The sequence below is a fragment of the Misgurnus anguillicaudatus genome, chromosome 15 (assembly GCF_027580225.2).
Source record: "Misgurnus anguillicaudatus chromosome 15, ASM2758022v2, whole genome shotgun sequence".
Taxonomy (NCBI): domain Eukaryota; kingdom Metazoa; phylum Chordata; class Actinopteri; order Cypriniformes; family Cobitidae; genus Misgurnus; species Misgurnus anguillicaudatus.
The window spans coordinates 26117241-26144761 of record NC_073351.2 but is presented as its reverse complement, the minus strand read 5'-3'; the positions used below and the strand labels follow the sequence as shown (position 1 = coordinate 26144761).

The window sequence follows — 27521 nt, the reverse complement described above, 5'->3', positions numbered from 1 at the left end:
TTAACAAAGCATTCAATCATTTATTCTTTTCAGCACATTGCATAAAAAATAAATAAACATGCTAGTTAATATTCAGTAAGCATAGGACCTCTTCACCTTGTTGGAAATGTAGCACCACAATCCCTAATCCTCTGTGTAAAGTGGTGCTACAGGATTAAAAAGCGGCCTCTCTCTTCGAAGATGCAGTTGTCCATAGTTTTTCTCAAAGTCCTTCTTGGTGCCATTGAGGACTTGAATGCTTCCTGTTTTTACATCGTAACCATAAGAACGCAGTTTCTCAATGCGATATTGAACTATCTGGGTTGTCAGTTCCAACACTGTGGGCGTCTCCATGATCTGCTTTATACTAACTCCTGCAGCGAGGAGGCATTGAAACCGATCAGCTAGTATAGGAACAGAATAATATAATAAGGCTGGACATTCAAGTACAATCTGCCTAAGCTCTGCATCTGTGCATCCCAAAATTTCCTGAGAATAGCTCAGGGTGAGTCTCATACTTTCAGGGTTCAGTTCAGTAACAAACCCTTTCAATTTGGAAAGCAAGCGCAAGAGCTCATTGCTTGTGAACTCCCTATCACGCAGGAACATTAAGTTATTTCGCAAAACTTGTGGATCCTTTAGTAACACATAAGGATTCTGAGTGATTAACTTCTGAAGCCAAACCCTTAGATTGTCCTCCGTTCCACCCAAATCCAAAAAGGTCCTCTGGAGCATCTGAATCATCTCCTCATTTTGCCTCACAGGTCGGCTGAAGCTCTGAGGGGCGGTGGCCATGAGCTTACTAATAATGCGTTTGTTAAGATGTAGCGTTTGAAAATACAATATATTGGCTTTTTGATTATCATGATCCGAGGATGAAGTGAAAAAAGAGGCAGGGAATTTTTCGATGATTCCCAATAAATCTTTCTGTTTGGCGCACACTGACATCCACAGCTTTCTCTGTGCCTCCATTTGTTCAGGATTACAGAGGATGGCCTCCGGGTAGAGCTCCAAGACATGGGCGATGACCCTCTCACTTCCCCCCATATTCCTCAGCAGGGCAGCGGCCTCATACACGTAAACAGGTTTCTGTCGCAACACCCAACCCTTCATCTTTCGAACCTTACTGATGTCTACAGACAGGTTGTACAGGGCGTCCACAGTATTCATGTTTTCTTGCTGAAAATTTGAGGTGCAGGACCTAATAAGAGGTAAAGGTAAAATTTGAGCTTGCTGCCTGTGCAGCCACAGTGATGCTGTGATGACTCTTCTTAGCATGTTTGCATAATCCAAAAGGCTACAGGAGGGGCTTACACATTGGTTTAATGTGTATATGTATCCTTTTTTAGATTCTGGGCAATGTATCTGAAACAAATTCAAGCATATGAATTAATCTAGTTCCATAAAACATTTAATTGTTTAACCATTTATTCATGCATAACACATGCAAAGTCTTTAAGGTGTAAAATCATTCAGGTATTAAATATGCATTCAGATGTTCAGTCTGGTACATTTACATTTAAATGCATTTGTTGGACACTTTCATCCAAAGCAATTTACAGTGCATTTAATCTATACATTTTTTATCAGTACTTCTAGCCTGTGTGTGTGTTCTCTGGGATTAAGGAAAAAAGACATTTGTGTTGCTAGTGTGATCCTACCAACTAGGCTACAGGAATTACAGTCAGGAATTAATAGCTGTCGTTTGTTTACACCAAGGTCACGTGCCCTTTAGGGTTACACTTAATGCAAGTTACTAGATAATGACAGATCACGTCAGAAAGGCGTGATCGCCTAAAAACGTATTATTTTCAAAACACATGGCTAAATAAGACTAACAGATCAATACCTGTGCATTGACAGCAGGAGCTTCAGAAGTGGAACGCGTTCAATTTAATATTGAACATCCCCTTGCCCTGCTTTAGGGAGTTGTACATGTCTCAAATAACCGATATTTATAATGTAAGATTTAAAAGAAAATAGTTTTCATAACCGTCCTTCCTTCTAAGTGCTATTTTAAGGCATCACTTGAAAATCACGATCGCATTTCTTGCTCTTGTTGCGACAGCCGTGTATACAGAGCACCACAGCGCCACCTTCAGCACGGGAGGAACACCGAACCGTTCCATTGGTAAAAAGCACATTTTGATTTTCTCAACCTTTTTGTCTTCGAGGACCCACCTTATTGTCCACATCCACTTTATAATCCCCACAATTCTTCCCAATAAAACAATCGAGAGCTTGGCATAACTACAAATAAGTATTTGCTTTAGAAAATAACCAAACACTAAAAAAATATCTGTTTTTATATTCTGTATTGTAATATCTGTTTTAGCCTATTTTAATGCATGGTTTTTCATCTTGAGGCCCCTTTGGAAGTTTGCTGAAGGGCCATAGTGTCCCCCGGCTCATTCGTTGAAAAAAAACACTGATTTTTGCTCTGCTGAAATGCAAATTAATCCTAGCTAAGCCAAACATATACAAATATTTAAACTGTCATTGATACATGGTAACCTTAAAAAAAAGGTGGCAAAGTATTTCCAATGATTAACTCTTTCAGATCATTTCACAATTTCAGCAATAACCACTATATTTTAGACAAACCTTCAGACAAAATATTGAATGTGTCTGCTAAACGAATAATGTAAATATGTGTATAAAAAGTAAAAAAGCTTAAAATTATGTCTGGGACTGTGAGTTCTGTATTCGGCACAGAGAGCAATTAGTTTGAACGGCAGTAGGGAGTGAGTCACAGTTGGAGCTTAATCACAATGCTGGATCATGTCTGCCTACTCAAGCTGTTCACGGAGCCCACCCTTGAAGTCTTTACAATCTGGCTACTTACATAGAGCTTTCATTTATACTTAGCCCCCACAGACTATTAGGTACCTAAGGTACTAAACACAGTCAGACAATGAATGTTTTGTCTCTTTGTCTCATGATCACACCTTATCTTTCACATGGAGTCGAGACTGGCATAAATCTGCAAGAAATGATCTGATGCAGGAAACCATATTTTCATAAGCACCTCTTAAAACATTATTTTGATAGATATGGGAACATCCTAGTCCCTCAGGTTGTCTGTTGAATAAATTAATGTAGCCCTAGGTTTAAGGCACCTTGACACTGAAATAATAGGCCATTCTTATTATATAAGTATAAAAATAGTGCTACTATAAAATGCACGTAATGTTAAGCAATTAAACAAAATAGTAAAGATCAAGTTCAGGTCATTTTGGATGTCCTGCAAAACAATGACAAAACATGTATTTCAGGTATCACAGTACAGTACATGTAAATTGCTTTCTATTGCGAGAGCTAGAGAGTGAGAGTCATACGTAAATGCTTTCTCCTGTATGCAAATTGTCAGGCTGCTAGTGCAGCGTTGATGGTTGAATGAAGCTGTGGCTGTCTGCAGAATATGATATGTGTCAACAATTTTAGTTTCACTTATAATGCATGAATTGACATAAATTCCACACTGCTTTTTAAATTAACATTAAACAAAATACCGATCATTCTTCTAAGATAAAACATTTCCTCAAGTATGCATCAATAACACTGTGGTTGAATATGTCATGTACTGTGTTTTGCAATAAATTATTAGGCGAGAGAGAGAGAGAGAGAGAGAGAGAGAGAGAGAAAGAGAGAAAGAAAGAGAGAGAGAAAGAGCAAAAGTAAGACCAGTTTGACACACTTCACACTTTAAAAATGTGTCTTTTTCAGGAATGAGGAAATAAAAGCTAAGAAGAAACTTGCATGAAAAGATAAGGGATAACCATGTGGTCTGGGGCAAAGATAAGCAAAAAATATTTGCACCTGAATAAAAAACCCAGCACTAAAAAAACAACATCCCAGTGTGGGTGGATCTTAATGCCAAACTTCAGAAACAGGTTACTCAAATTTCTGAGTATGTGGAAAGCGAGAGGTAGAAAGCAGTCTCACGAATGGCTTGAGTAGAACAGGATGAGCCAAACCGGGAACCTTGTAGTACTGCTTGCTCTGCTTTTGGCGGGCGTGCTCGCTGAGGAAGATCCAGAGCCCATTTTCAAAGCACTTGGTGGGGAACTAGAGATGGGCTTTTGCTTTGGAGACTACATCGCTGCATACAGAATAACTGCTGAAGGAAGGGAGTTATTGGGTGAGTCTTCGAATCCAACATCACCGCCTGAAGCTTTCGAGGGTCGGATCAATATTCTAGATAATGTTGAGGGCCTGCTTGGTCTAAAGATCACAAATCTTCAGTTTGCTGACTCTGGCATCTACATCATAGAGTGCAAGAGTAATGACACTATTGAAAATTACCGTAAACACTACCTGTATGTGTGCGGTGAGGAGATCAGCCAACAGGAAATTTCATTGACACCAGGCACAGGTGCAGACTTGGTATGTAGTGTTGGCACAGGTAAAGCATCTCAGACTACGGTGAGATGGTATAGAGATTTACAAAATGCATCTTTGTTTTTGGATACTAAGATTTCATTAGAGCCATTGCATGAGGACTTTAAAGGACTCGTCCAGGCAAGTGACAATGGCTTAACATTACATGCATCAGATGATTTATTTAAAGACAGTCCCCGTTTCTTTTGTCTGGGTATGGAGGGAGAGCAATGCATGAGTTTTCAAGCCATAGGGCTACCAAAAGAACCTGATATGAAGTCTATTTACCGTTCTGTTGGAGAGAAGGTGTCCCTACCATGTTCAGTAGACCATCACAGACAGAACTACTGGGAAACACCCTTTGGATCAGTTAACTCATCCAAATCAATACATTTCGAAGACAAATCTGGGCATCAGATTTTTGTGTCAAATGATATAGGAAACTATTCTCTGGTCATTAACTCTCTCACTTCGGATCACTCCGGGACCTACAAATGCTTCTCCACCTTCCTTGTTGAAGAGTACATTGTGAATGTTTGCCCTGTACACGAATCGACTGAAATCTCGTTTTCTGCGCAAGATAAGGAGGTATCCATCACGTGTACGTTCACCACTGAGTTTGCCAGCCTTTTGTGGTTTCGAAAGAGCCATGGGGAAGACATCCTAATAATGGACACTGGAGATCCTTCTATACCCGTACCTGAAGACCTTAAAGGTAGGGTTACTGAGAAAAATTCATCTCTGGTTATTGCTAACCCCAAAGAGGAGGACAATGGGACATACTGGTGTGTGGTACTGGTGCTGGACAATGATGAGAATGCATCTGTGGATGTTGTTGATAATGATTATGATGAAGATGATGATAGCTACGGTAATGGCAACCAAGAGGAGGAAGATGAAGCAAGAACTGATCGGTGGCTCACAGACGATGAGTACATGGACATGTGTCTCTTTCGACAGGTCACCAACTTAAGGTTTCAATCAGACACAACAAAAACAAGAACGATTGACCAAAAGTCTAACCTGACAATGTACGCTGTGTGTGGAGGGATAGCCGGGCTGCTAGTGTTGTGTTCGATTGGTATTGTGGTTGGTATAAAAATGAGGGCTAAAAAAAACACGTCTAATGCAGAAAATCTTGAACTCGCTGAAGAGAAAAAGACACTCCGATCAAACTCACATAAATGACCAAAACGTCTCATTTATTGTTCCAGACTTCATTTGTGATTATATGGTCGCTCCTTTGAGCTGGAGTTGTTGCACAAAATCTGCGCCAACTATCCACCGACTCAAAATTTGATTAAATTGTATTTGATAAAATGATGTTAAAATGACAAATGCAAACTTTACTTGTATGTTTAATACTAAAAAGCACAATATCACAAGCTTGCATGTGACATGATCCTTGTTGCACCTTGTAAACGTTAAAACTGAAAAGAGTGACTTCTGGGTTATCTTAAGGCATGACGATCATGTAAAACAGCTTCAGGCACAAGTGACATTTCCTTGTAAAATGAAGACAAGACCTGTTTGGTTGCTTCCCTGTTAAGAACACACGAAGTAGCCTAAATGCCTGCATAAAAGTTGATCCTGTGTATAGACAATCATTTCAGCCTTATCTACCAAAATGTTACATGCTCCATTAAGCATCGTAGATATATTTCTTCATACTTAAGCTCTTTTGAAAAGGGCATTTATTGTTCATAAGTCTTCAAGAACATACAGTCCATGCTTGCAACTGTAAGATTATTTCTAATGTATGCAAGCAATTAGAAAATCTGTACTGCTGCCATTGGCACATTACATCTCCCATGACAGAGATCCTGGTAATGATAAACAACAGATGTGAAAACATATCCTCATTCTCCTGATTGGGGACGTGTTGTACATTTCCTCTTCTAATTTCTGGTCCCGATTAATGTGTCAATAGCCGTGTTTGCGTCTATAGCTGATCCTGTCTAACAGCTGGGTAAGCACTGGCGGTTACTTAAAAAAAAAGAAAGTACAGTTTTGATGGACATTGTATGTTGTATAAAATGCACTGGTGGTCTTGGGTGGAAGACGCTGAGCAAATTCTCATTAGGGCAACACGACTGAAATGCACATACCAAACATTCCTCTTCAGATGACAGCATTGTTTGAAAGCTTTAATCCATATTTCTTTGTTTTATTGCAGCAGGTGTTCTAGATTTAAATGATCCAGTTCTTTGTTAATTGATTATGTTTTTATAATACTGCCTTGATTACATTTCAACACACTACCAAAGGTTTTAAAAAATGATTCTTTCTTCATAATACACCAAACAAGTAAACTAACCACCATCATGTCTAATAAGACAAAAACTGTTTGAGATGTGTGGATGGGTACCATTTCACATCAACATTGTTTATTTTAACAATTATAACAAATCTTTTAGATAATAAAGATTTACGGCGGGCTTCGTTGCGTGATTGAAGCCATTGTGACGCATCTAATCTCAATTTTACCCAACCATAAGTTGTTTTCTTTTCTTTTGATATATGTCAATGAATCATAACAAAGTCCTTATCGTGAGTCATCTAGCAATGTAGACCAGTTAGACAGGGAGGTTTCAGATGGGCACCTTTCACTTGTCAAAATATTCTGTCAACTTTCTTAACCGTCATTGGGCATTTTGCCCAAAGGCAAGCGTTATATTTCACAAGTGTCAATTGAGTTTTAAAGTCACGGTACCCAGGAACACCCTTTATGAAAGCATGTATACAAGAATCTTTAAACGTGCACCGCACGCTTAATATTTGACCTTTATGAACTCTTCAAAACTCTGTCATGAATACTTCAGCTTTATTAAAAAGATATTCTCAAACTGCAAATGTTTTTGTGCATTACTATTACCCAATTGCTTTACTGTTATGGTTCTACTGGACCTTTTTAGTAGGGATTGTTTTGAAAGATGGGAAATAAACAGTAACAGATGATAACAGATAGCGGTCACTTTTAGCTGCAAGATCTCAATCACATCTGTACTAAAGTGCATATCCACTGGGGGGCATCATTTAAGTAAAAAATTTAAAGCAGTAGTAGATTCAACCCCATAGATGGGGTTAATTGCAACAGGCAGGGGTTATTTGTAACACTTGCTAAAAATTAAGTTTGCAGGCAAATAGTTCAATACTATTTTGTCTATATTGTTTATATATCTGTCTATAATAGACAGGTATCCACACTGTATTCATTTTTCCAGCCCTTTTCTAGCAATAGTTCAATTATAAATGGATACAAATGTCTAAATATGTTAGAAAAAGCAGCACAATTATGACAAAACTTTTTTATATGTGACCCAGTCTGTAATAATCATGCTACAGTTTCAAAAATCAAATTCTGAGATTTTATCCATTTATCTCATTGTGATTTTAATCTTTGACGTGACCTTATTCAATCAGTATTAAATATATGAACAAAAATAAATTTGACACACGATTTTTGATAAGACAGGCACATTTATTTTGTTGGCAGCCAGCAATCATTGGTGTGTAGCCTATTTAAAACAACGGCAAGAATTAGCGGTTTTCATATCGTAAATGCTGAGAAAATATTTTGACCCAGCGGGGTTAACTGTAATGCTGTGTTACAATGAACCCCGCTGGGTCAAAATATTTTCAAGCCCACCAAAAAAGTTGCAGACATATTTCAAAATGATGCTATGTTTAAGTCAACAAGACTGATTAAAGGTGCAGTGTGTAATTTTTAGAAGGATCTCTTGAAAGAAATGAAAAATAATATACAAAACTATATTATCAGTGGTGTATAAAGACCTTTTATAATGAACCGTTATGTTTTTATAACCTTAGAATGAGACGTTTTTATCTACAAACATCGAGGGTCCTCTTACATGGAGGTTGCCGTTTTGTGCCACCGTGTTGCTATAGCCCTTAATGGACAAACTTTTTTACTAAGTTGTCTGTGATGATGAAATGTTTGTCTGGTGGTGGCTATCGTAGCTTCTTTATGCATTTTAAAAGCGAGGGTTGGGCAGTGGACTGAGCCGTTGCTTGCAATTCCCAACTTCACCACTAGATGCTGCTAAAATTTACACACTGCATCTTTAATACGACATAGCATTGGATTTGATATCTTACACACCCAACTTAGAAACCGAAAAAAACATATGATGAAAAAATTTAGTTACATGCCACCAAAACACTCGTTCATCAATAACTCCCTGAAAAAACATTATATGTTTCCAATAATTTGCAGGAGGTCGTCTTTTGGCAGCGTGAAAAAAATACTGAAAAACCAAAATGCTCAACCTTGTGCAACAGTCTGTGTTATAACTAACCCCACGTTAGTTTTTGCCCCGCGCACCCCTATATCAAACACTGAATTGGTGATTACCTTTATAGGAGACTGCATGGCCACCTGTACAGGGTATTCCCTGCCTTCGCCTGGTGATGCTGGGAAATCTCTTTCACTCTCACAACCCTAAATAGAAATGTAGAGAATCAAGGGATGGCAACATAATTTTAATGCAAAATGATGTGTCATAAATAGTAATAAAAGTGTCTATCATCACAAAAATTATAATGCAAACAATAAAATATTCTTCAACCTACACTATATGACAGCTCAGCATCTGCAGTTTCTTTTTGATACTTTATAACCTGCCTGTTTCCAAAAATATCCATTTGCTAGAGAGGACCATGTTTATAACTCAAATATGTGTCATGAGGCAATGTGACTTTGCCGTAAAGCAACAGTAAATCAAAAATTTCACATTAATAAACTCAACCAACCAAGAGTATCTGTGCAGACAGGATATGGCCCCTAAAATAGCCCTGTAAGAGCTTTACCATAGTAAGCACACACACACAGTCACACATTAATAGAAGTGGCTTCTATAGGACAAAAGCCACTAGCAGCGTAAGTCCTCTCGCTTTTCAGATGGGACTAAAAAACAGGAATGTGTTGACTGGTGGGCTCCTAATGGAGGTAAAGGCTGTGGTGGGAATGCAAGTGACGATTGACATTCAATGAAGGCTGACTATGGAGAGTGATAAAATATGTATAGTGTTTTATTATTTGATTAAGAGCTGCAGTCTGTTAAGTTTTTATGTTTATTTAGTTTTATTGATTTTATAGTGTTTACTCTTCTTATGGCTACTTTACATAATCCTTGTGTTCTTTTGAGTATCTGTACTGTGCTGGGTGTTGGTGTACCTGCAGGTTCAGGTTCCTTTTGCCCTGGACTGTATTTCTTTCTCCCTGCATGCTGTTTGGTCATATTTATTGTACCTTGCTTGTCAAATAGGTATTTGTGTGATTTTGTTTGTTTGCATGATTGAGTTTTACAGAAGCTGTGTTGGTTCTTAACTCTCCTGAGGTTATTGGATCATCCTGGCATTCAGAGTTTATTGGAATCCTTGTGTGGTGTTTAAAAATATTGGCAAGACTTAGATAGACTGTAATGAGAACTATGCCTTAGACTTGCCAGGTTTCTAACTTATAATACATCCATGCTTTTGTTTTTTCTGTGTTAATGTGTGCCTTTACCATACAGCCTGAATTACAGTTTTTTTTGTGTTATTTGCTTTGTTATTATATATATTGATGAAAAAGACTACCGTACTTTTGCTTGGTCTAATGTCTAAAATCAGATTTGCAAATATGGCTAAATAAATTATGCTCAGATGTATTGTATTTAGCAGATGCTTTTATCTTTTATAAAAGAGTTAACCATGCAATCCAAGTTATTATTCACATTTTCTTCAATATCTGTATTCTGTGGTAATCAAAATAACTTTGGCATTTTAAGAGCTCCTGTGTATCAACTCTATAAAAACGTCTAAAAAACCACAGAAGCAATGTTTGTACTCCAGCCAACATCAGCATGTTTCCAGCGGCATCCTTTGACTGTGCAAAGATAAAACTCACGCAACCCAACGACACGCGTCGCGAACGAGCCACTGGTTATCCACGCGCGGTGCGATGCCCACCCCCTTGCTTTTACCGAATAATTCATCTGTCGTTTAACACACAGACCGATCGGCACACATTTCTTTGGACTGACCTGAGGACCGCATTACTATTTCAACATCAACTTTACTGGATGGATGCCATGTGGGTTTTATTCAGGATTATTTCATCAGCTCGTGAATGGTAAGAGATGCGCGTGTCGGTCTCGCGTCCATTCTCATCTAACTGCTTTCATTTCTAACGGCGTTTCGTTTTAGTTTAGTTTAGGAAGGCATTACTTATCACACAAACTTATTGCCAGCAGATGTGTATATTTGATAGGCTACAGACCTCTCTAAGGAGCACGAGCAAGAAGTTGCAGCTCAGGATGGATGTAAGGATACCTGACTGACTGGATTTCGTCTTAATAAATACGATGATGGTCATTAAAGAAATGTAAACTTTAAATAACTGTAGCTAGTCTGTGTAAGTGAATCCTGCTCAAAATATTGCGTTTATTTACGAACTGCAAGTTTGAGCTATATGTCGAGTTGGCTTGATAATGCCCGCGCATTCTTTTCTCTATATTTCACGGACAACTTAGATGTATAAACACGTAAAATGTTATTATTGTTCTAGCTAGTAGCTACAGTATACGTTATTCTGCAGAAGGGAATACTAGACATTGACGGGTTTTTTATCGAGCGAGTGTATTTATGTTTTTAGGATATTTTGGATCGATCTCCCGTCACATCAGGGTCTTGCCCATAGCTATATTGGCCATACACACACATTAACCTCGAAATGAAATTTGCTGTTTGGCAGACACGCATAAAGCATAAAGTTTTAGTGTAAATAATTATTTACATTTCTGTGCATATCACAACCATGGAAGAACTGTACATTTACATAAGAAAAATACATTAATTAACACGAATTAACAAGTTTTATACATAACATACTTTTTAAAATTAAGGTCCTAAAGGTTTGCAGCAATGCCAAAATAGCTTATTTGTTTCTCTAAGAACCATTTCGTTCTTACCTTTTAATAGAACCTTTGTGCACCAGAAAGGTTCTCTGTACAGTTCGACAAAGACCATCATTTTTAAAAGTGTATAATTAAGGTTTTGTATTATGACAATACATCATAATAGATCAATAAATCACAGATATATGTATAAAGAATGCAAGATGAATAAAAATATTGTGTTTCTCATCTTTTTTATAGCTTCAACTCTATTCTTCCTTGTAAACACAGCTTTGTAGACTTTGTAAATACTTAGTTTTGGCTAAGATAAATTTGTAAGTCGCTACGGTTAACAGTGTCTATTAAATGAATAAATAAGCTGGAGGACAAAATATGCAACTCTAAGCCAACTATTTTTGGTTTTCAAATCATGTTTTCTTCCTGATATCGCAAAGTGATAAATGTTTTGTATTTTGCAATAATTGCAAACAAACATCCTTTATAACAAGATATGCTTCAGATATCAAAAGCTCATTAAGATGTTTGTAATTACATTAGTTTCACACGGATGTCTTTGTAAGCTGTTTTCGTCCTATTTTATTCTTTACTTGTTTCTTTAGTTCATTTACACCCTCTCTTCAAAGATTTTCTCCTCATCTATTATGACATTTATTAGATGATGTGAAAGTCTTACTGTTTTAAACCCTTTTCTCCAGTCACCTAAAGGATTATTAGGAACACCATACTAATACTGTGTTTGACCCCCTTTCACCCTCAGAACTGCCTTAATTCTATGTGGCATTGATTCAACAAGGTGCTGAAAGCATTCTTTAGAAATGTTGGCCCATATTGATACAGTAGGATAACATCTTGCAGTTGATGGAGATTTGTGGAATGCACATCCAGGGCACGAAGCTCCCGTTCCACTACATCCCAAAGATGCTCTGTTGGGTTGAGATCTAGTGACTGTGGGGGCCATGTTAGTACAGTGAACTCATTGTCATGTTCAAGAAACCAATTTGAAATGATTCGAGCTTTGTGACATGGTGCATTATTCTGCTGGAAGTAGCCATCAGAGGATGGGTACATGCATGGTGGTCATAAAGGGATGGACATGGTCTGAAACAATGCTCAGGTAGGCCATAGCATTTAAACGATGCCCAATTGGCACTAAGGGGCCTAAAGTGTGCCAAGAAAACATCCCCCAAACCATTACACCACCAGCAACCTGCACAGTGGTAACAAGGCATGATGGATCCATGTTCTCATTCTGTTTACGCCAAATTCTGACTCAGAAATCGAGACTCATCAGCAACATTTTTCCAGTCTTCAACTGTCCAATTTTGGTGAGTTGGTGCAAATTGTTGCCTCTCTTTCCTATTTTTAGTGGAGATTAGTGGGACCTGGTGGGGTCTTCTGGTGTTGTAGCCCATCCGCCTCAAGGTTGTGCGTGTTGTGGCTTCACAAATGCTTTGCTGCATACCTCGGTTGTAACGAGTGGTTATTTCAGTCAAAGTTGCTCTTCTATCACCTTGAATCAGTCGGCCCATTCCTCTGACCTTTAGCATCAACAAGGCATTTTCGCCCACAGTACTGATGCATACTGGATGTTTTTTTCTTTTTTCACCATTCTTTGTAAACCCTAGAAATGGTTGTGCGTGAAAATCCCAGTAACTGAGCAGATTGTGAAATACTCAAACCGGCCTGTCTGGCACCAACAACCATGCCGCAGTCAAAATTGCATAAATCATTCAAATCTTTCCCATTCTGACATTTAGTTTGGAATACAGGAGATTGTCTTGACCAGGACCACATCCCTAAATGCATTGGGGCAACTGCCATGTGATTGGTTAATTAGATAATTGCATTAATGAGAAACTGAACAGGTGTTCCTAATAATCCTTTAGATGAGTGTATATGCATGTATGTATGTATAATAACAATAAGGTCAAAAGATCAAAACAATTTCACAAGAAAAACAACGACAGAGAGACATTTATATAAATTTTCTACCACTAGCACTTTGATGGTACTGGTGTTTGATTGTTTTGCCCGATGTGGCTGAAGCGATTTTGTCAAATGGCAGTGAAAGGTAATCATAGCTCCCAGTGTGCACATTGATGGAAATGAAGTGCATTTTTCCCATACATTCCATAATTCTGAATGTTGTAATCAGTTTGTTGACTGAAATAGACGAACGATAGTACAGTTTATTACAAGAGAGCTCTGGAAATCCCATAAATGGTATGAAAAGAGCTACAACCATGGAGACTGAAGACTGAAGTGATTGAAAAAGACACACTCCAGTCTCTGTACTCGAGTCTGTCCTTAAAAAAAATAGAATAGCATATGTCGTGATTTCAGTAAAGAGTGATTTTAGGACATGCAACACCAAGATAGTTTTCAGTAGCCCACTAAATGATTTCAAAATATTGATTGTCACAGCCATAAACCTATTGGATCAATTTCTCAATGGTGCTTGACGGTTTTAGTACAACATTGCTCTTGCGTGTCATTAGCAATTGGGTATATAACTGTTGTTTTATATGCAACTGCAGCTGTGACTGTGCTATACAGTCTGCTAGACACACAATCAACCGTTGAAAAGTTGCATGCTAGCCACCTCTCGGGTGCTAATGAAAAGCACAGGAAATATGCCTTTATTGAATACTAAATCATCAGACCAGAGAGGGGATTTTCATGCAGGTTCGAGAAACCTGAGGCAAGTCTACATGGCTGTTTGCTGATAAGAGGTTCGTCATAGTGTTAGATTGCCACATCCATTTAAATTTTTCTCCATACAATGCTTCATGTGTTTGAAATTCCAAGTGCATATGAAATTGCCATGCTATATTTATCTAACATGGCTGTTTATTTCTGTCAGCTCAAGATGAGAATATGTAATATTGTGTTTCCTACAGAAGCCAGCTATTGACTGATGCTGACACTGCATACCTTTAAATATTCACCCATGAAGTTACATAGGAAAATATATTTGGAGGCCATCAATGCCACACATTGTTGATTTACTAATAAAATCATCCCATAATGTAAAATAAACATTTACCTTGATATCTTTAATATTAAAGTAAGCTCCTGTATAGCTCAGTGGTAAGAGCTACCATTGCAGAAGGTCATGGGTTTGAATCCAGGGAACACACATGCTGAATAAATGTATAATGCAAGTTGCTTTGGATAAAAGCATCTACCAAATGCATAAATGCAAATGAGTAAAACAATTATAATCAGTGCTTTAATGCTCTTGATCTCAGAATTAGATTATGAGACTTTAGCATAGACTTCATACAGGTTCACACGTTTGCAGCAATGTGCGCTATTTACAAAGAGCTGTTTCACAACTAAACTGAGAAAAGACAAACAACCAACTTAGGCTGTCATCTGTTTATGCACTCAGTGGTTACTGGCGATCTTTGCTAACAGAAATACACTACTTACTGCAAACATGGACACTATGCATGCAAAACCCTCTTTTAAATTCATAGGAGGAAGTGAAATTTACCTTTAAGAATGTAAAATGTTACCCTGTCTGTGAAATTTACTCCGATTGAAGACATCAAGGTTATATTTACACAGAATGTTCTTTACATTGTGTAGGATGATTTTTAAAAAAAAACAGTACAATCCCAAAAAAGCTGGGTTTTCAAATGCAGTGTCACAAATAGGCAAATTACATACAAATTAAAATGATTTAATTGGTTAATCCATGAAAGGGATTATTTCAAATGCATTTCTTGGTAGAAAATTAGTCAGGCACCAATGTACTTCAACCGACTCCACTTTATCTCCTTCTACAATATTGCATCTCACTCTTCAACGCCTGCCTGTATTTGTCATAAAAGCCTATAAGCACTTTGGTGTAATGATCTCCCAACTGCAGTCAAAGCACTAGACATACCTGCTCTGTTCTATAACTTAGTAAGCTGCCTACAGAGGCAGTATTTTAATCACAGGCCAGTCCTGATCCAAAGGCTGTTTCAAAAGGTAGGCAACCTAATTACGGGGCTTTCTAAGACCTTCTTTTAGCTGAGTCGTAAGACACAATTGTTTGTATCCTTTGCAGAGAAAGCAATCCCATAATGCATCTTACTATATAATACAAACTAAAGAAAAAAGTACTCTAAGAGCCCATGTCAATTATAAATAGCCTTACCAGTAATATACTGAAAAGTTTACTAAAATATATCGGTGTGATTAAAAATACACAATGTTTCCCATTATTTGCACGTGCTTTGTGTTTTATATCTTTCTTAGAGTATTATTAGAGCTAGACACTTATAAACCAGTAAATCCAACCTGATCTCCTGGGATAACATACCTACTGTATGTCATATGATGGCGATTTCGTATACGTTCATATGATGTGAATGACACAAAAGTATGATTATCTGAATAAACATGAATATAACCCCACCCCTGACCCAAACGTCACAGGGCAAAAGGAAATTGTACATGTGGCCTGATGGTTAAAGAGTCGGCTTGTAACCCAAAGGTTGCCATTTCGATTCTCATGGCTGGAAGGTTGTAAGTTTACTAAGGTACTCTTGAGCAAGGCACCCTTCCCCAGTCCCCAGGCACTGCATGATAGCTGCCCCAGCACATACTTTCATTTCAAATTTGCTTAATCCCGGCCTCAGGTCATACAGAAGTACTGGTTTGTTGGCAGAATCTGCTTAAAGGAATATTCCATTTTCTTAAAAGAAAAATCCAGATAATTTACTCACCACCATGACATCCAAAATGTTGATGTCTTTCTTTGTTCAGTCGAGAAGAAATTATGTTTTTTGAGGAAAACATTGCAGGATTTTTCTCATTTTTATGGACTTTAATAGACACCAACAATTAACACTTAACTCAACACGTAACAGTTTTTTTCAACAGAGTTTCAAAGGACTATAAACAATCCCAAACGAGGCATAAGGGTCTTATCTAGCAAAACAATTGTCTTTTTTGACAAGAAAAATAAAAAATATGCTCTTTTCAAGCACAACTTTTCGTCTAGGTCCGGTCCAGCACGACCTAACGTAAATGCGTAGTGACGTAGGGAGGTCATGTGTTCCATATATAACACGCACATTTGCGGACCATTGTAAACAATAAACTGACACAAAGACATTAATTAGTATCAGTTGACATACAACAACGTAGGAACGGTCCTCTTTCACCACACTTGTAAACACTGGGGCGGAGTTTCGCGTTCGTCTTCTGTGACCTCTTGACGTATTGCGTGGGGTCACGCTGGCGCATCAACGACCAGATCTAGACGAGAAGTTGTGCTTTAAAAGTGTATATTTGTAATTTTTCTTGTCAAAAATGACAATTGTTTCGCTAGATAAGACCCTTGTGCCTCGTGTGGGATCGTTTGTGGTCCTTTGAGGCTCCGTTGAAAAAAACCGCTACGCATTGAGTTAAGTGTTAATTGTTGGTGTCTACTAAAGTCCATCAAAACGAGAAAAATCCTGCAATGCCCCCCCCAAAAAACAACTTCCTCTCGACTGAACAAAGAAAGACATCAACATTTTGGATGACATGGTGGTGAGTAAATTATCTGGATTTTTCTTTTAAGAAAATGGAATATTCCTTTAACGTTTTTTTTTCAGCAAAGTCCTCCAAGTGCACGGAAGTACAGTTGCATGGACGACAGATTTCAATTATCGCCCTGTGAGAGTTTTTACCGAGTTAAAGTAGGTTTACCAAATATACTAGGATATTGACAGATTTTTAGACTTTTACCTTTATTCGTAAAGGTAAGTAAAGAGTGACTGGAGACTTTTTTTAAAGTGTAGCTTGCATGGACTTAAAGGAGACATATAATTTCTTTTTCATGTTTAAGTGCTTCTATCAACCTAGAAAATGTGAAAAAGAACAACCCATTAACTTAGTTTTGGTAAACCATTCTCTGCAAGCATGTGAAAAATAGGTCATTGACATTTGGCTTCTCTTGTGATGTCAGAAGGGGATAATACCGCCCCATCATCTGCACTATTTAACCAAGGCACTGCCTTTTAGTGATCATCTCATTTGCATTTAAAAGTACACACCCAAAAACTGAACATTTTTGCTCACCCCTACAAAGTGGCAATTTTAACACGTTAAAATAAATCATTTATATCAGGGGTGGGCATTCCTGTTCCTGGAGGGCCACTGTCCTGCAAAGTTTAGCTCCAACACTAATCAAACACACCTCCAAATCATACTGAAGCCTTTGATTGGCATTTTCAGGTGTTTTTGATTAGAGTTGGAGCTAAACTTTGCAGGACAGTGGCCCTCCGGGACCAGGAAAGCCCACCCCGATCTATATGATATTTTAAGCTAGAACTTCACATACGTACTCTGGGGACACTAAAGATTTATTTCACATCTTAAAAAATTTTGTAAAATGTCCCCTTTAAAGGGTTTTGCAGTGAAATACCACCACCAATGAAATGACTAAAGACTAAAGTTTTTATGTTTAATCAGCTTGAAATTAAAATTAAATTGAATCTTTTTTGACTTGTAAGGAGTTGCTATAAATTATATAAAAAGTTGCATTAATCTCAGCTAATTCAACTTTCTTTTTATAAATTTACCACTTCAACAAAACTCTTACCACTTCAACAAAAAAGAGCTATACTTCCCTAATTCTACTCAAGACAATTGAGAACGAAAGCCATAGTTCAAGATAAATAAAGCAATGTGTGCATGCCTTCCTCAGAGTGCAGTATGTGATGGTGAAGGAGCAGTATGGAGTGCTCGTGGAAGACTCTATTGCTGTTGGTTTGCACATCTTTGGGGGTGCAGTACACTGCCATCCGCTCCCTTCGTGACTCCTTCAGTGGCCCGTGCCAAGACTCCACCCACTGCCAAGGACGCCAAAGTAAAGGTGAGCCACCTTCCTGTAACAAAAGCATTAGATGTAAGATGCTGACAGAAACCATTGTGAAATCCAGGCTAAAGTCACATAATCTAATTATGAGATTTGGTGAATCGACATTTGATTTCACATTTATTTCAATCTTTAATATGGCCTTACTCAGTCAATATTAACCCTTATAAGTCCATTGGGTTCACTTTTCTTTAGTAAAAAATATGTTTCCCTCAGTGGAATAAGATTTTCGGACTTTTCTAGATTATCTGTCAATATTCATATAAAAAACTGGGCTTGATTTGGTCGTTCTGAAGATGTGTAAAAAAATTACAAAAGATGGGGGTCAAAATGAGAATGCAAAAGAAAAAAAATTATCTGTCAAAAAAATGCATCCAGATTAAATCCGAAAATTTCAACACAGAAAAGATGGCCTGGTACTAGAGGACAAATGCAATATAGAAAAGATATGCTCAATCACACATACACACACAAAGACGGCCACAGAGAGCATTTTTTATAGAATTTGGCCAAAGACAGCCACAGATGCAGAACAAAGATGTAAAGTGGTCTCTAATGCTCACACAGGTGTGTGCATACACACAAAATACACCGTAACACTTATGCTGCATTTACACCAACCGCATTTGAGGTGTCAATATCGCGTCTACCGCGCCTAGTTTGCAGCTTGAACAGTTTGAATGCTTTCGCGCTCTAGACGTGCGGAAAAAGCAAGCATTTGATGCACGTCAGAAGCAAAATCCACTTCTTTTGGTAGGGGCAAGTGCTATGCGGTGGTCTGTTTGCAAGATGGCTGAGGTTGATTGTGCATTTTTTTCCGAGAGAGTTACTGGTTTGTATTTGGTCACCTTACTATAGGGGGAAAATAAACGGCGTGGGTCGATAAACGTTACGTGACTCAAAGTGAAATGTGTATTTACAACTTACCAGGTTGCCCAATATCCTCTGACACTCTTCCAAGCAAGGTCCTTTTTATTCCTGTCTCTATAGAAATAAGAACTTTTGTCGAATAGCTCCGGGTGACTGCTCACGGACAATATCAAGCATTCCTTAATGTTGAATGAGTGACTCCGGGCGCGGCTGCCTGGCTCCTGATTGGTTAACGCGGTGCAAAAATTCACCAAAGTTCACATTTTTCAAATCGGGCGTCAGCCACAAATTCGCGTCAAACGCAAAATGCACAAAAAGCACCATTCGCACATACCGCGCCAGACACTCAATTCACGCTGGATGCGCGAATAAGCGGAATTACGTCTACCGTGCCACGCCAAATGCCCCATCCGCGCTGCGAGACCTCCAGACGCTCGTCAACGCATCTTCACATTGACTTAACACTGAAATCACTCACGCTTGACGCCTCTACGCGGCTGGTGTAAACGCAGCATTACACACACACAGAAAAACAAAGTCACACACAAACACATAGACACACAGACACACACAGGCACACACACACACTTACATTGTCAAATTTTTGTTGCATTTTGTAAAAACTGACATTTCAAAATGCATCAAAAACTGCAAAAATTATACTCTTTGAAATAATATTTATTCTGAATGTCCTTTCTAATGTTTATATATACATACATTTACAAAATGTATCACTAAAAGTAGTGATGTGAGCAGTTGGCCACATCTAGTGAAATGAATGGGTCTCTATGGGCCTCTGCTGATCAAAATTATTTATTTCCTAAACTGTAATTCTTCACCAGCAGATTGCTGAATTTAATCAAATTTAGATCATAATTTATGTGAATTTTTTATAAAAAATGATATTTTACATGCAAACTAATGGTGTGGTTGAGGAATTTTGTGGTAAACAGGTACAAAAGTACTTCATATTTCCCAAAACACAGCATTAATGTATAATAAGGAAGTAGATTTTTTGTAATCACTCTTTATAATTTTTGGGATCATTTTGACCCCCACGGACCTCTAATGTAAACAGGAAAATCTGGGCTTATGAGGGTTAAAAATTACACAAAAAATACTTTAGCTGGGTTTTCACAGGCTGGGTCACAATTTAGTATTGCGAGAGCTTCCTGCAGGATAGCACTGTATCTGAGAGATAAAAAATGAAATGGAAATGGGAGTGTTGTATGATACTGCATATGTTTTCATTATTTGCATATTATGGTTTAAATACAAACTTTAATTTCATTATTTATGTTATGATGAGCATTTATCTATAGCTAAGATTATAACAAAGTATCCATGTAAAACTCTCTCTGTATAGGTTTATCTCTTAAGATGTTGGTCCTGTTTGTGATTAAAAAAAATTAACTGCCATCTTTTCACAGCCTAGAGATGCAACCTGGAAACTCCCTGCTCATCCGCATAAAAGCGCTAGATGAAATATCAATAATTAATTCTACAATTATCTCATCATTAATCTGCAGTAATATGTCCTCGCGGAGCAGCTGTTTGCACTTTGAACAAGCGTTTGCTCGCACAACCTAATGTGTTACGCGCAATCAGTCTCTCATCAGCCGTAATTACAAACGTTATCACTCCTCCCCACCCCCTGCTATACATAGTAATTGTTCATTTTTAAGCAAAAGTCAGATAATCTATGACTGGCGAAATGCAAGCATTATTCCTGTTTCCCAATTCTCTTCATACTGCTTTAAAACTATGAAACAATTACTGCCACAGAAGGCAATTCAAGTGTTCAAAACAACATGATTATTGCCGTACTTTACCTCCCAGCGGGGAGAATAGATTTCTGAATTGCACCAGACTTTGATAAAGTTTTTGGAAATATTATGATAAAATATGTCTTCTTTTCATAAATAATGCACTAGATTAAAGCCAAATGGTTTGATTAAAGAGCGAAATGCTGAACTAATTGGGTCTTTTGATGCTTTAATGGTTCTCTCTAACTCTCTCTTCCTTTCCTCCCCAGAGCAAAGATGGAAATCTCTTTGCGATGACAGCCATATCCCTGCAGAGTCTAGTGGTGCCGCTGCTCGGAAACACATCCTTCTATTTGCGCAAACCCGCAGTGGCTCCTCCTTTACCGGACAGCTTTTCAATCAGCATCCGGGAATCTTTTATGTTTTTGAGCCTCTCTATCACGTCCAGCAGGTCTTCACCAATTCGAGCAGTCGAGTACAAAGGGCTTTAGATGGCAGAGCTCTTCTGGGAGCCTACAGAGATTTTCTTCTCAATCTCTACAACTGTGACTTCAGCTTCATGGAAAATTACATTCGCCCTGAACCGCAAGATCACATGACAGGGGCGTTTTTTCGTCGCAGCTCGAGCCACGCCCTCTGCACTCCGCCCGTCTGCCAGGAGGGGATTGAGGAGATTCCAGAAGGCCAGCCAGATGAAGCCTGGTGTCCCAAAAAGTGCCAAGCCCTGAATCTCTCTCTAGCATCCCAGGCGTGCCAAGCACGGAGCCACGTGGCCTTAAAAACGGTTCGTATCCCGGAGGTAGGAGATCTGCGTACGCTGTCAGAGGACCCCCGAATAGATTTGAGAATCGTTCACTTGGTGAGAGACCCCAGAGCTATCCTTGCATCACGCATGAGTGCCTTTGGAGGTAAATTTAGAGCATGGAAGATCTGGAACGCTACTGGCCGCCAGCCACGGTACGTGGACCTGACACAGATCACCAGGACATGCAGAGATATCGAGTATTCAGTGGAGACCGGTCTGCAAAAACCTCCATGGCTGAAGGGGAGATATCTATTGGTACGCTATGAAGACTTAGCCTTAAACCCTGAAGAGAAAGCTAAGGAGATATACAGATTCCTGGGGATGGATTTGCATCATCGAGTCCTCACATGGATTGCTCATAACACCAATGGCACTGCCCCATCGTCTTCAGAGTGGAACTACAAGTACTCCACCACAAGAGACTCCAAAGCCACCGCTCAGGGCTGGAGACTTCATTTAAACTTTGACATTGTTAAAACAGTTCAATCCTTATGTAACAGAACTCTTTCATTGCTAGGCTATAAGCTTGTACGGTCTGTAGATGAACTGAGAGATATCACAAAAAGTTTAAGGTAGGGGAAAATGATCTTGACGTGAACTACTCACATTTCATAAAATAAATATATTTGTTTTGTTCTGATAACGCCCTGTTAAGCCATTTCTTTCGCTGGATGGCATTACATATCCTGCATGGTGAATGCTTAACTTATGAATAGTGCTTTGGTCATGACTACATTGCTGGGTAACCTTCAGCATCTCCTCACTTCAAGTAATCAATATTCATAAGCCAATACATTAGCATAGCAGGATTCTCACCCAAAATTCACCCAGAGGCCTCATTTTTAGTTTGTAAATCATACATGCATTGACGTGACCAAAGAACAACTACAAACAAAAGCACAAATGAAAAGCATGTATAGTCTGCACGAGCCCTTGAATATATTTACATGTGAATGCTAATCAGATACAAACAGACTGCCTATAACACGCACACATGCATTTAAAAAGGGAAATAGTCAGTCGGGACAAATTTACTGTGCCATCACATAACTGGCACGTAAACAGTCAAGCAGAGATCTAAAACGCATTAAACATCACTCACAAGCTTTCCACCTGATCTTCTTTAAACCAAGGTCACCCAAAAACATCTTTGAAATCAAACTGGCACAGAAGGTCGTGTTAAATCATCGTCAAACAGTTCTGTTTTCATTCACTGAAGTCCTTATCTTTTTAGGCATAACTTTGAAAATGATCTCTCTCTGGTGGCATTTAAGACTGAGATTATTTCAGAGTGCAATATCAACACTGAAAAAGAACTTTGAAGCTATTGATAGTTTTTAGTCACGTGACCCACCAGAGATGTTGGAGGGCAAGAACGTGGCAGTTTACATTGGGCTCTCCATAGAGAGGAAGTCAATTTTCCACCCCTGACTATTTAAATAACCTCACACCAGAAATACAATTAAGATATGAACACACAAACTACACGTTTTGGGTACTTGCGATCTATACACGGCAGATTCCTGCCAGACCTCTACTTGTTTGGCGATGTTTACATCTATTTCGTGGAAAATTTCTCGCCTTATACTGGCGCCAGGATTATATTTATATTATATCAGATTGCATTGTGTTGTAATAAATTCAATCATATTAATAAAAATAAATAAAGTTCAGCCTGAACGCAAATTTAATCTTAGTACAACAAATGATTTATAAAGGTGCAAAAGGATTTACATTTTTACTCTTTTTGCAACACTTTTGCATTAACTCTTTAGCTAACTTTAGCAGTTAGTGTAACTAATCACTGTAATTGGTTCCCAGTACGCTGCAACAATGCAAAATTACGAAAAAAGAAAATTACGGCAAGATATGATTTATGGCTAAAAATATAATGATTATTATATCCAATGTTTACCTGAGGTTACCTTTGATGAAGTGTTTACTGTATATTGATGGCTGCCATTGTTTTCCCTCACTGGGAACAAAGGCACATACATTTATGACATAAAGTAACAAATTCAGGCTTGTCCTCATCGGCTAGTGCATTGTATTGCACAACAACTATTCAGTATCTAGGCTAAACAAACCAAAAATCACTCACTTCTTAACCTGCAGAGAACGGCAGATAGTGCTCTCTCTAAATGCGTGACATTATATGAAAACTATCAATAGTCATTTTTCAACTTGGCAAGCGTATATGCAGTATGCACCTAGACCAAAATGCATAATTTAACATGCAAATCAACTGTTTAATTAATATGCATTTTCCCTGACCCCACAGAGGTCAGACGCATGGCTGAATCTCATGTGGCCCATTGAGTTAACAGAGTCCTGCTTATTATCATTTTGGATCATATCATTGAAAGAATTACAAGTAAAGGGCTAAATATGTAAAAGTTGTAAAGAATAGAAACTGTGTCAGTTCTGTTGGGCCATAAAGGAATAGCTCACCCAAAAATGAAAGTTCTGTCATCCTCAGATCGTTGTAATATTATATAATTTGCTCCTATCTATGAATCACATAGAAATTTGGAAAAAATATGATTTATTTCTTAAATTGACCAAAACACAACAGTATAAAAGTATTGCAAATAACTCGTATTGCGAACTGAAACCATAAGATCACTTTATATGAAGAACTGCGTTAATGAATTGCATTGCACACAGTCAGATCTCTTTCAAACATAAACTGGAACATTAGAGCATGACGCAGTCGGTCATGACAGCCAATAGCATTTCACATTTCAAGATCATGTAATGATGCAATTGGTCACGAGGCACACAGAAGCCAATGCTATTTCACAATCAAAGATGACGTATCGCTTCTTCTGGCGGCAGTTTTTGAAAGAGTGTACACCGGATCTGATATTTACAGTGAATGGTGATCGTTTTTTGCATCTTTTCCTCATATAAATCAATCGAGAAAAGTGACCTTGGTCAAATGCCTGAATAGTGTAATGTGTAGTATAGATACAATTAATCCTGTCAGTTTAGATTGAAAAACATATCCCAATATTTGTCACCATCATCATTGCAAAATTATACCCCAATATATAATTTCATATCCCAAAATATGAAGTTTCACCTGATGCCGGTAAAGGCGCTAATTTACTGTAGTAAACACATCTGTGGGTTGAATTTGGGAAAATGGACAAAAATCCTACAATCGTATGGGTTGGTTTGGACATGAGTAAATAATAACATAATTTTCATTTTCTCTGAACTGTACGTTTAAATGATAACTTAGCAGAGAATTGTTGTTGTCGTTCATGCCTTCCTGTTTGTTATTATATTGAAAATATGCTATGTTAACTGTTTCACATCTCAGGTATATGATGATTAAATGCAAATCTTCAGCTGCACTGCCTATTAATAAATATGCAGAGAAAAGGGAAAGCTATGGCGAAATAAATCATCCTTCACCTTTATTCTGCTTCTGTCCTTATGAAATTACTATTTCACTGTGATACATGAATGAATTTGTTTCTTTAAATTATGTATTTTTTCTAACAGCTTCATAATTTTGTAAGAAAGTGCATACATATTCTATTGCAGCAGTAATAATGATCAGTGTTATTTGGTCCTTTCTGTCTTTTAGTTTAAACACAAACACACCAAGGTATAAATAATTAAACAAGTATGCTAAAAATGGATTTCGCTATACAAATTAATCTGAGACTTTTCTTTCTCTTCACATCAGTTGTTGTGCCGAAACTGAACCATTTGATGAAGTAATAATGAAGTAATTCATTGATAAATAAATAAAAAGACCTATTGACAGATAAAGTCTACTTTCATCTATTAAAAAATACAAAGAGATAGTGGAGTGCCACAGGGATGACATGTTTTTGTAGGCAAAACCCGGAAGCAAGTTAGCTTTTTAGCACTCAATGGGGTTTTTGAATGGGGTTAACCACTTAAAGGAATAATTTTCCCAAAAATGAAAATAATGTCATTAATGACTCACCCTCATGACTCACGTTTCAAACTCGTAAGACCTCCGTTCATCATCAGAACACAGTTTAAGATGTTTTATATTTAGTCCGAGACTTCTTGTCCCTTCATTGAAAATCTACAGTATTTTGTCCATGTCCAGAAAGGTTATAAAAAACATCATCAAAGTAGTCCATGTGACATCAGTGGGTCAATTAAAATGTGTTGAAGCATCAAAAATACATTATTTTGGTCCAAAAATTACGACTTTATTCAGCATTGTCTTCTCTTCCGCGTCTGTTGTGAAGCGCATGCGCAAGACTAAAGTCACGTGACTGCAGTGATGCAGATGACATACGATGCCGCTGACGTGTTATTTGGTGCACCCCAGCTGTTTTTTTTTTGTGCGTCTGGGCTTTCTTTACAGTCTGAGGGAGACGCACGCTGTAAGTTTGGAAAAAAAAATTGCAAACATGTCTGAGGATAACACGTCATGCCTTTAAATAAGATCTTGGGTTAACATAAGCCCAATATATTTTCACGTTTTATTCTACGATATAAAATGCACCACTCGCGACTTTTTAAAGCTTTAGTGTCTTTAAAAGGGCGTTTGCCAACAAGTTGCTACAGAACTACAGACTTTGTCGGGCACTTTAAACGTCATCACGCATGAAGATCTCAAAAACAATGCAACATGGGCACGATTACCAACAAAGATTCATACACAAAGTATTTTCTTATTAGGAAACATGAATTTTAATAAAGTTTAAGAGTGCTGTCAGACAATTTGTGGTGATGACGTTGAGGTCGAGAGACCATGGTGTTGTTCCCTTGTAGCCTTAGGTTAGCTTTAAATTTCTAGGAAACAAATTTAGACTTCAAAATTCATAAAAGCAAATTTTTTGAACTAATTTAAAAGTCTATGGGAAAAGGAATGGGCTTTCTGACGAGGGAACCAGTGAGTCGCTAACTTTCACCTTGGCCTACAAAATACGTCATCCCTCTGGAACTCTATATAGCCATTGCTCAAAACCTCTTTTTGTAGATTTGTAGAAACTGCCAAAGCATGATAAAGCATGGGAGCTTTCATAGTTCCAGTTAGGGGTGCTCCGATATATCTGCCGATGATGCTTGCTACACTTCTCAATGAATTACAGTGAAAAGCCCCTACATCCAAAAGCCAGAGGGCGCTCTCATGCAGAAACTCAATTAGCACTGCAGACGAAGAACCCTTACACACAAGCTATGACACGCAGCTCCAGCAAATGGCTTAAAGGTGACATAGAATGATTGAACGGGGTATTTATCCTTATTCTGTGATGTGACATGTAGACAAAAAAAATTTTGTTTGGGTCTGTAATGCCTTAGAAGCTTCCTAAAAACCTCTCTCAGATATCTCTATTAGGGTGGGGGATTTTAAACAAGTGGTTTTGCACCTATTTGGCTCCCCCTACTGGCTTAACTTGTAATTTCATTACTGATTGGCTGACTTTGCTGCCACTCAAAAATTGTAGCCAATTATTTTAAAGTGGAAGGGCAGATAGATGCCCGTGATGTCACAAGCATCAGTTTTTTCAGATTGGGCTGTTTTCTGGCTGACATTTCTAAAAGAGGAATTTCTATGAGACTGAGATGTTTAGCATGTCTAGCACTTTTTGTATGTTCGTGAATGCGTGTAGACTACCATTATTCAGCAAAGACAAGGTAAAAATGGTTTTTCATTCTCTGTCCCCTTTAAGCATATATATATATATTGCTGTTCTTCAAACCTTTTCAGGTATTTCATGATAATAAAGAATTTGATTATGTTTGACGAGTGTTGCTTTTTCAAAAGCATGTTATAAACGACTCAAACTAACAGTGATTTTAGATCAATAAGGGCTTACTGATCAAAAGCCGTAGTACATGAAATAGCTATGAATAATATCGGACGAGAATAGTTATCGGCCACGTATTATTAGTGTATATCCGGATTTATCTGTGCACCCCTAGTTCCAGTCCTTGTG

General features: G+C 38.0%; 2 protein-coding genes across 4 annotated transcripts; one reads left to right on the top strand and one right to left on the bottom strand.

Moving 5' to 3' along the window:
- Window positions 1-18101, bottom strand: mterf2 (mitochondrial transcription termination factor 2). Of its 3 annotated transcripts, none has more exons than XM_073853673.1 (3): window positions 17962-18101; window positions 8735-8821; window positions 1-1344 (listed from the first exon to the last, which is right to left on the bottom strand). In XM_073853673.1, the coding sequence occupies exons 1-3, from the start codon at window positions 18040-18042 to the stop codon at window positions 124-126; spliced, it is 1389 nt and encodes a 462-aa protein (XP_073709774.1). In that variant the 5' UTR covers window positions 18043-18101; the 3' UTR covers window positions 1-123. The 3 variants fall into 3 exon arrangements, with proteins under 3 accessions (XP_073709774.1, XP_055030464.2, XP_055030463.2); XM_055174489.2 differs by lacking the exon at window positions 17962-18101 and adding an exon at window positions 11334-11408; XM_055174488.2 differs by lacking the exons at window positions 8735-8821; window positions 17962-18101 and adding an exon at window positions 1829-2081.
- LOC129419361 (carbohydrate sulfotransferase 1) lies at window positions 18000-22468 on the top strand. Its single transcript, XM_055174487.2, has 2 exons — window positions 18000-18138; window positions 21047-22468. The coding sequence occupies exons 1-2, from the start codon at window positions 18000-18002 to the stop codon at window positions 22156-22158; spliced, it is 1251 nt and encodes a 416-aa protein (XP_055030462.2). The 3' UTR covers window positions 22159-22468.
- Window positions 22469-27521: the final 5053 nt, after the last annotated feature.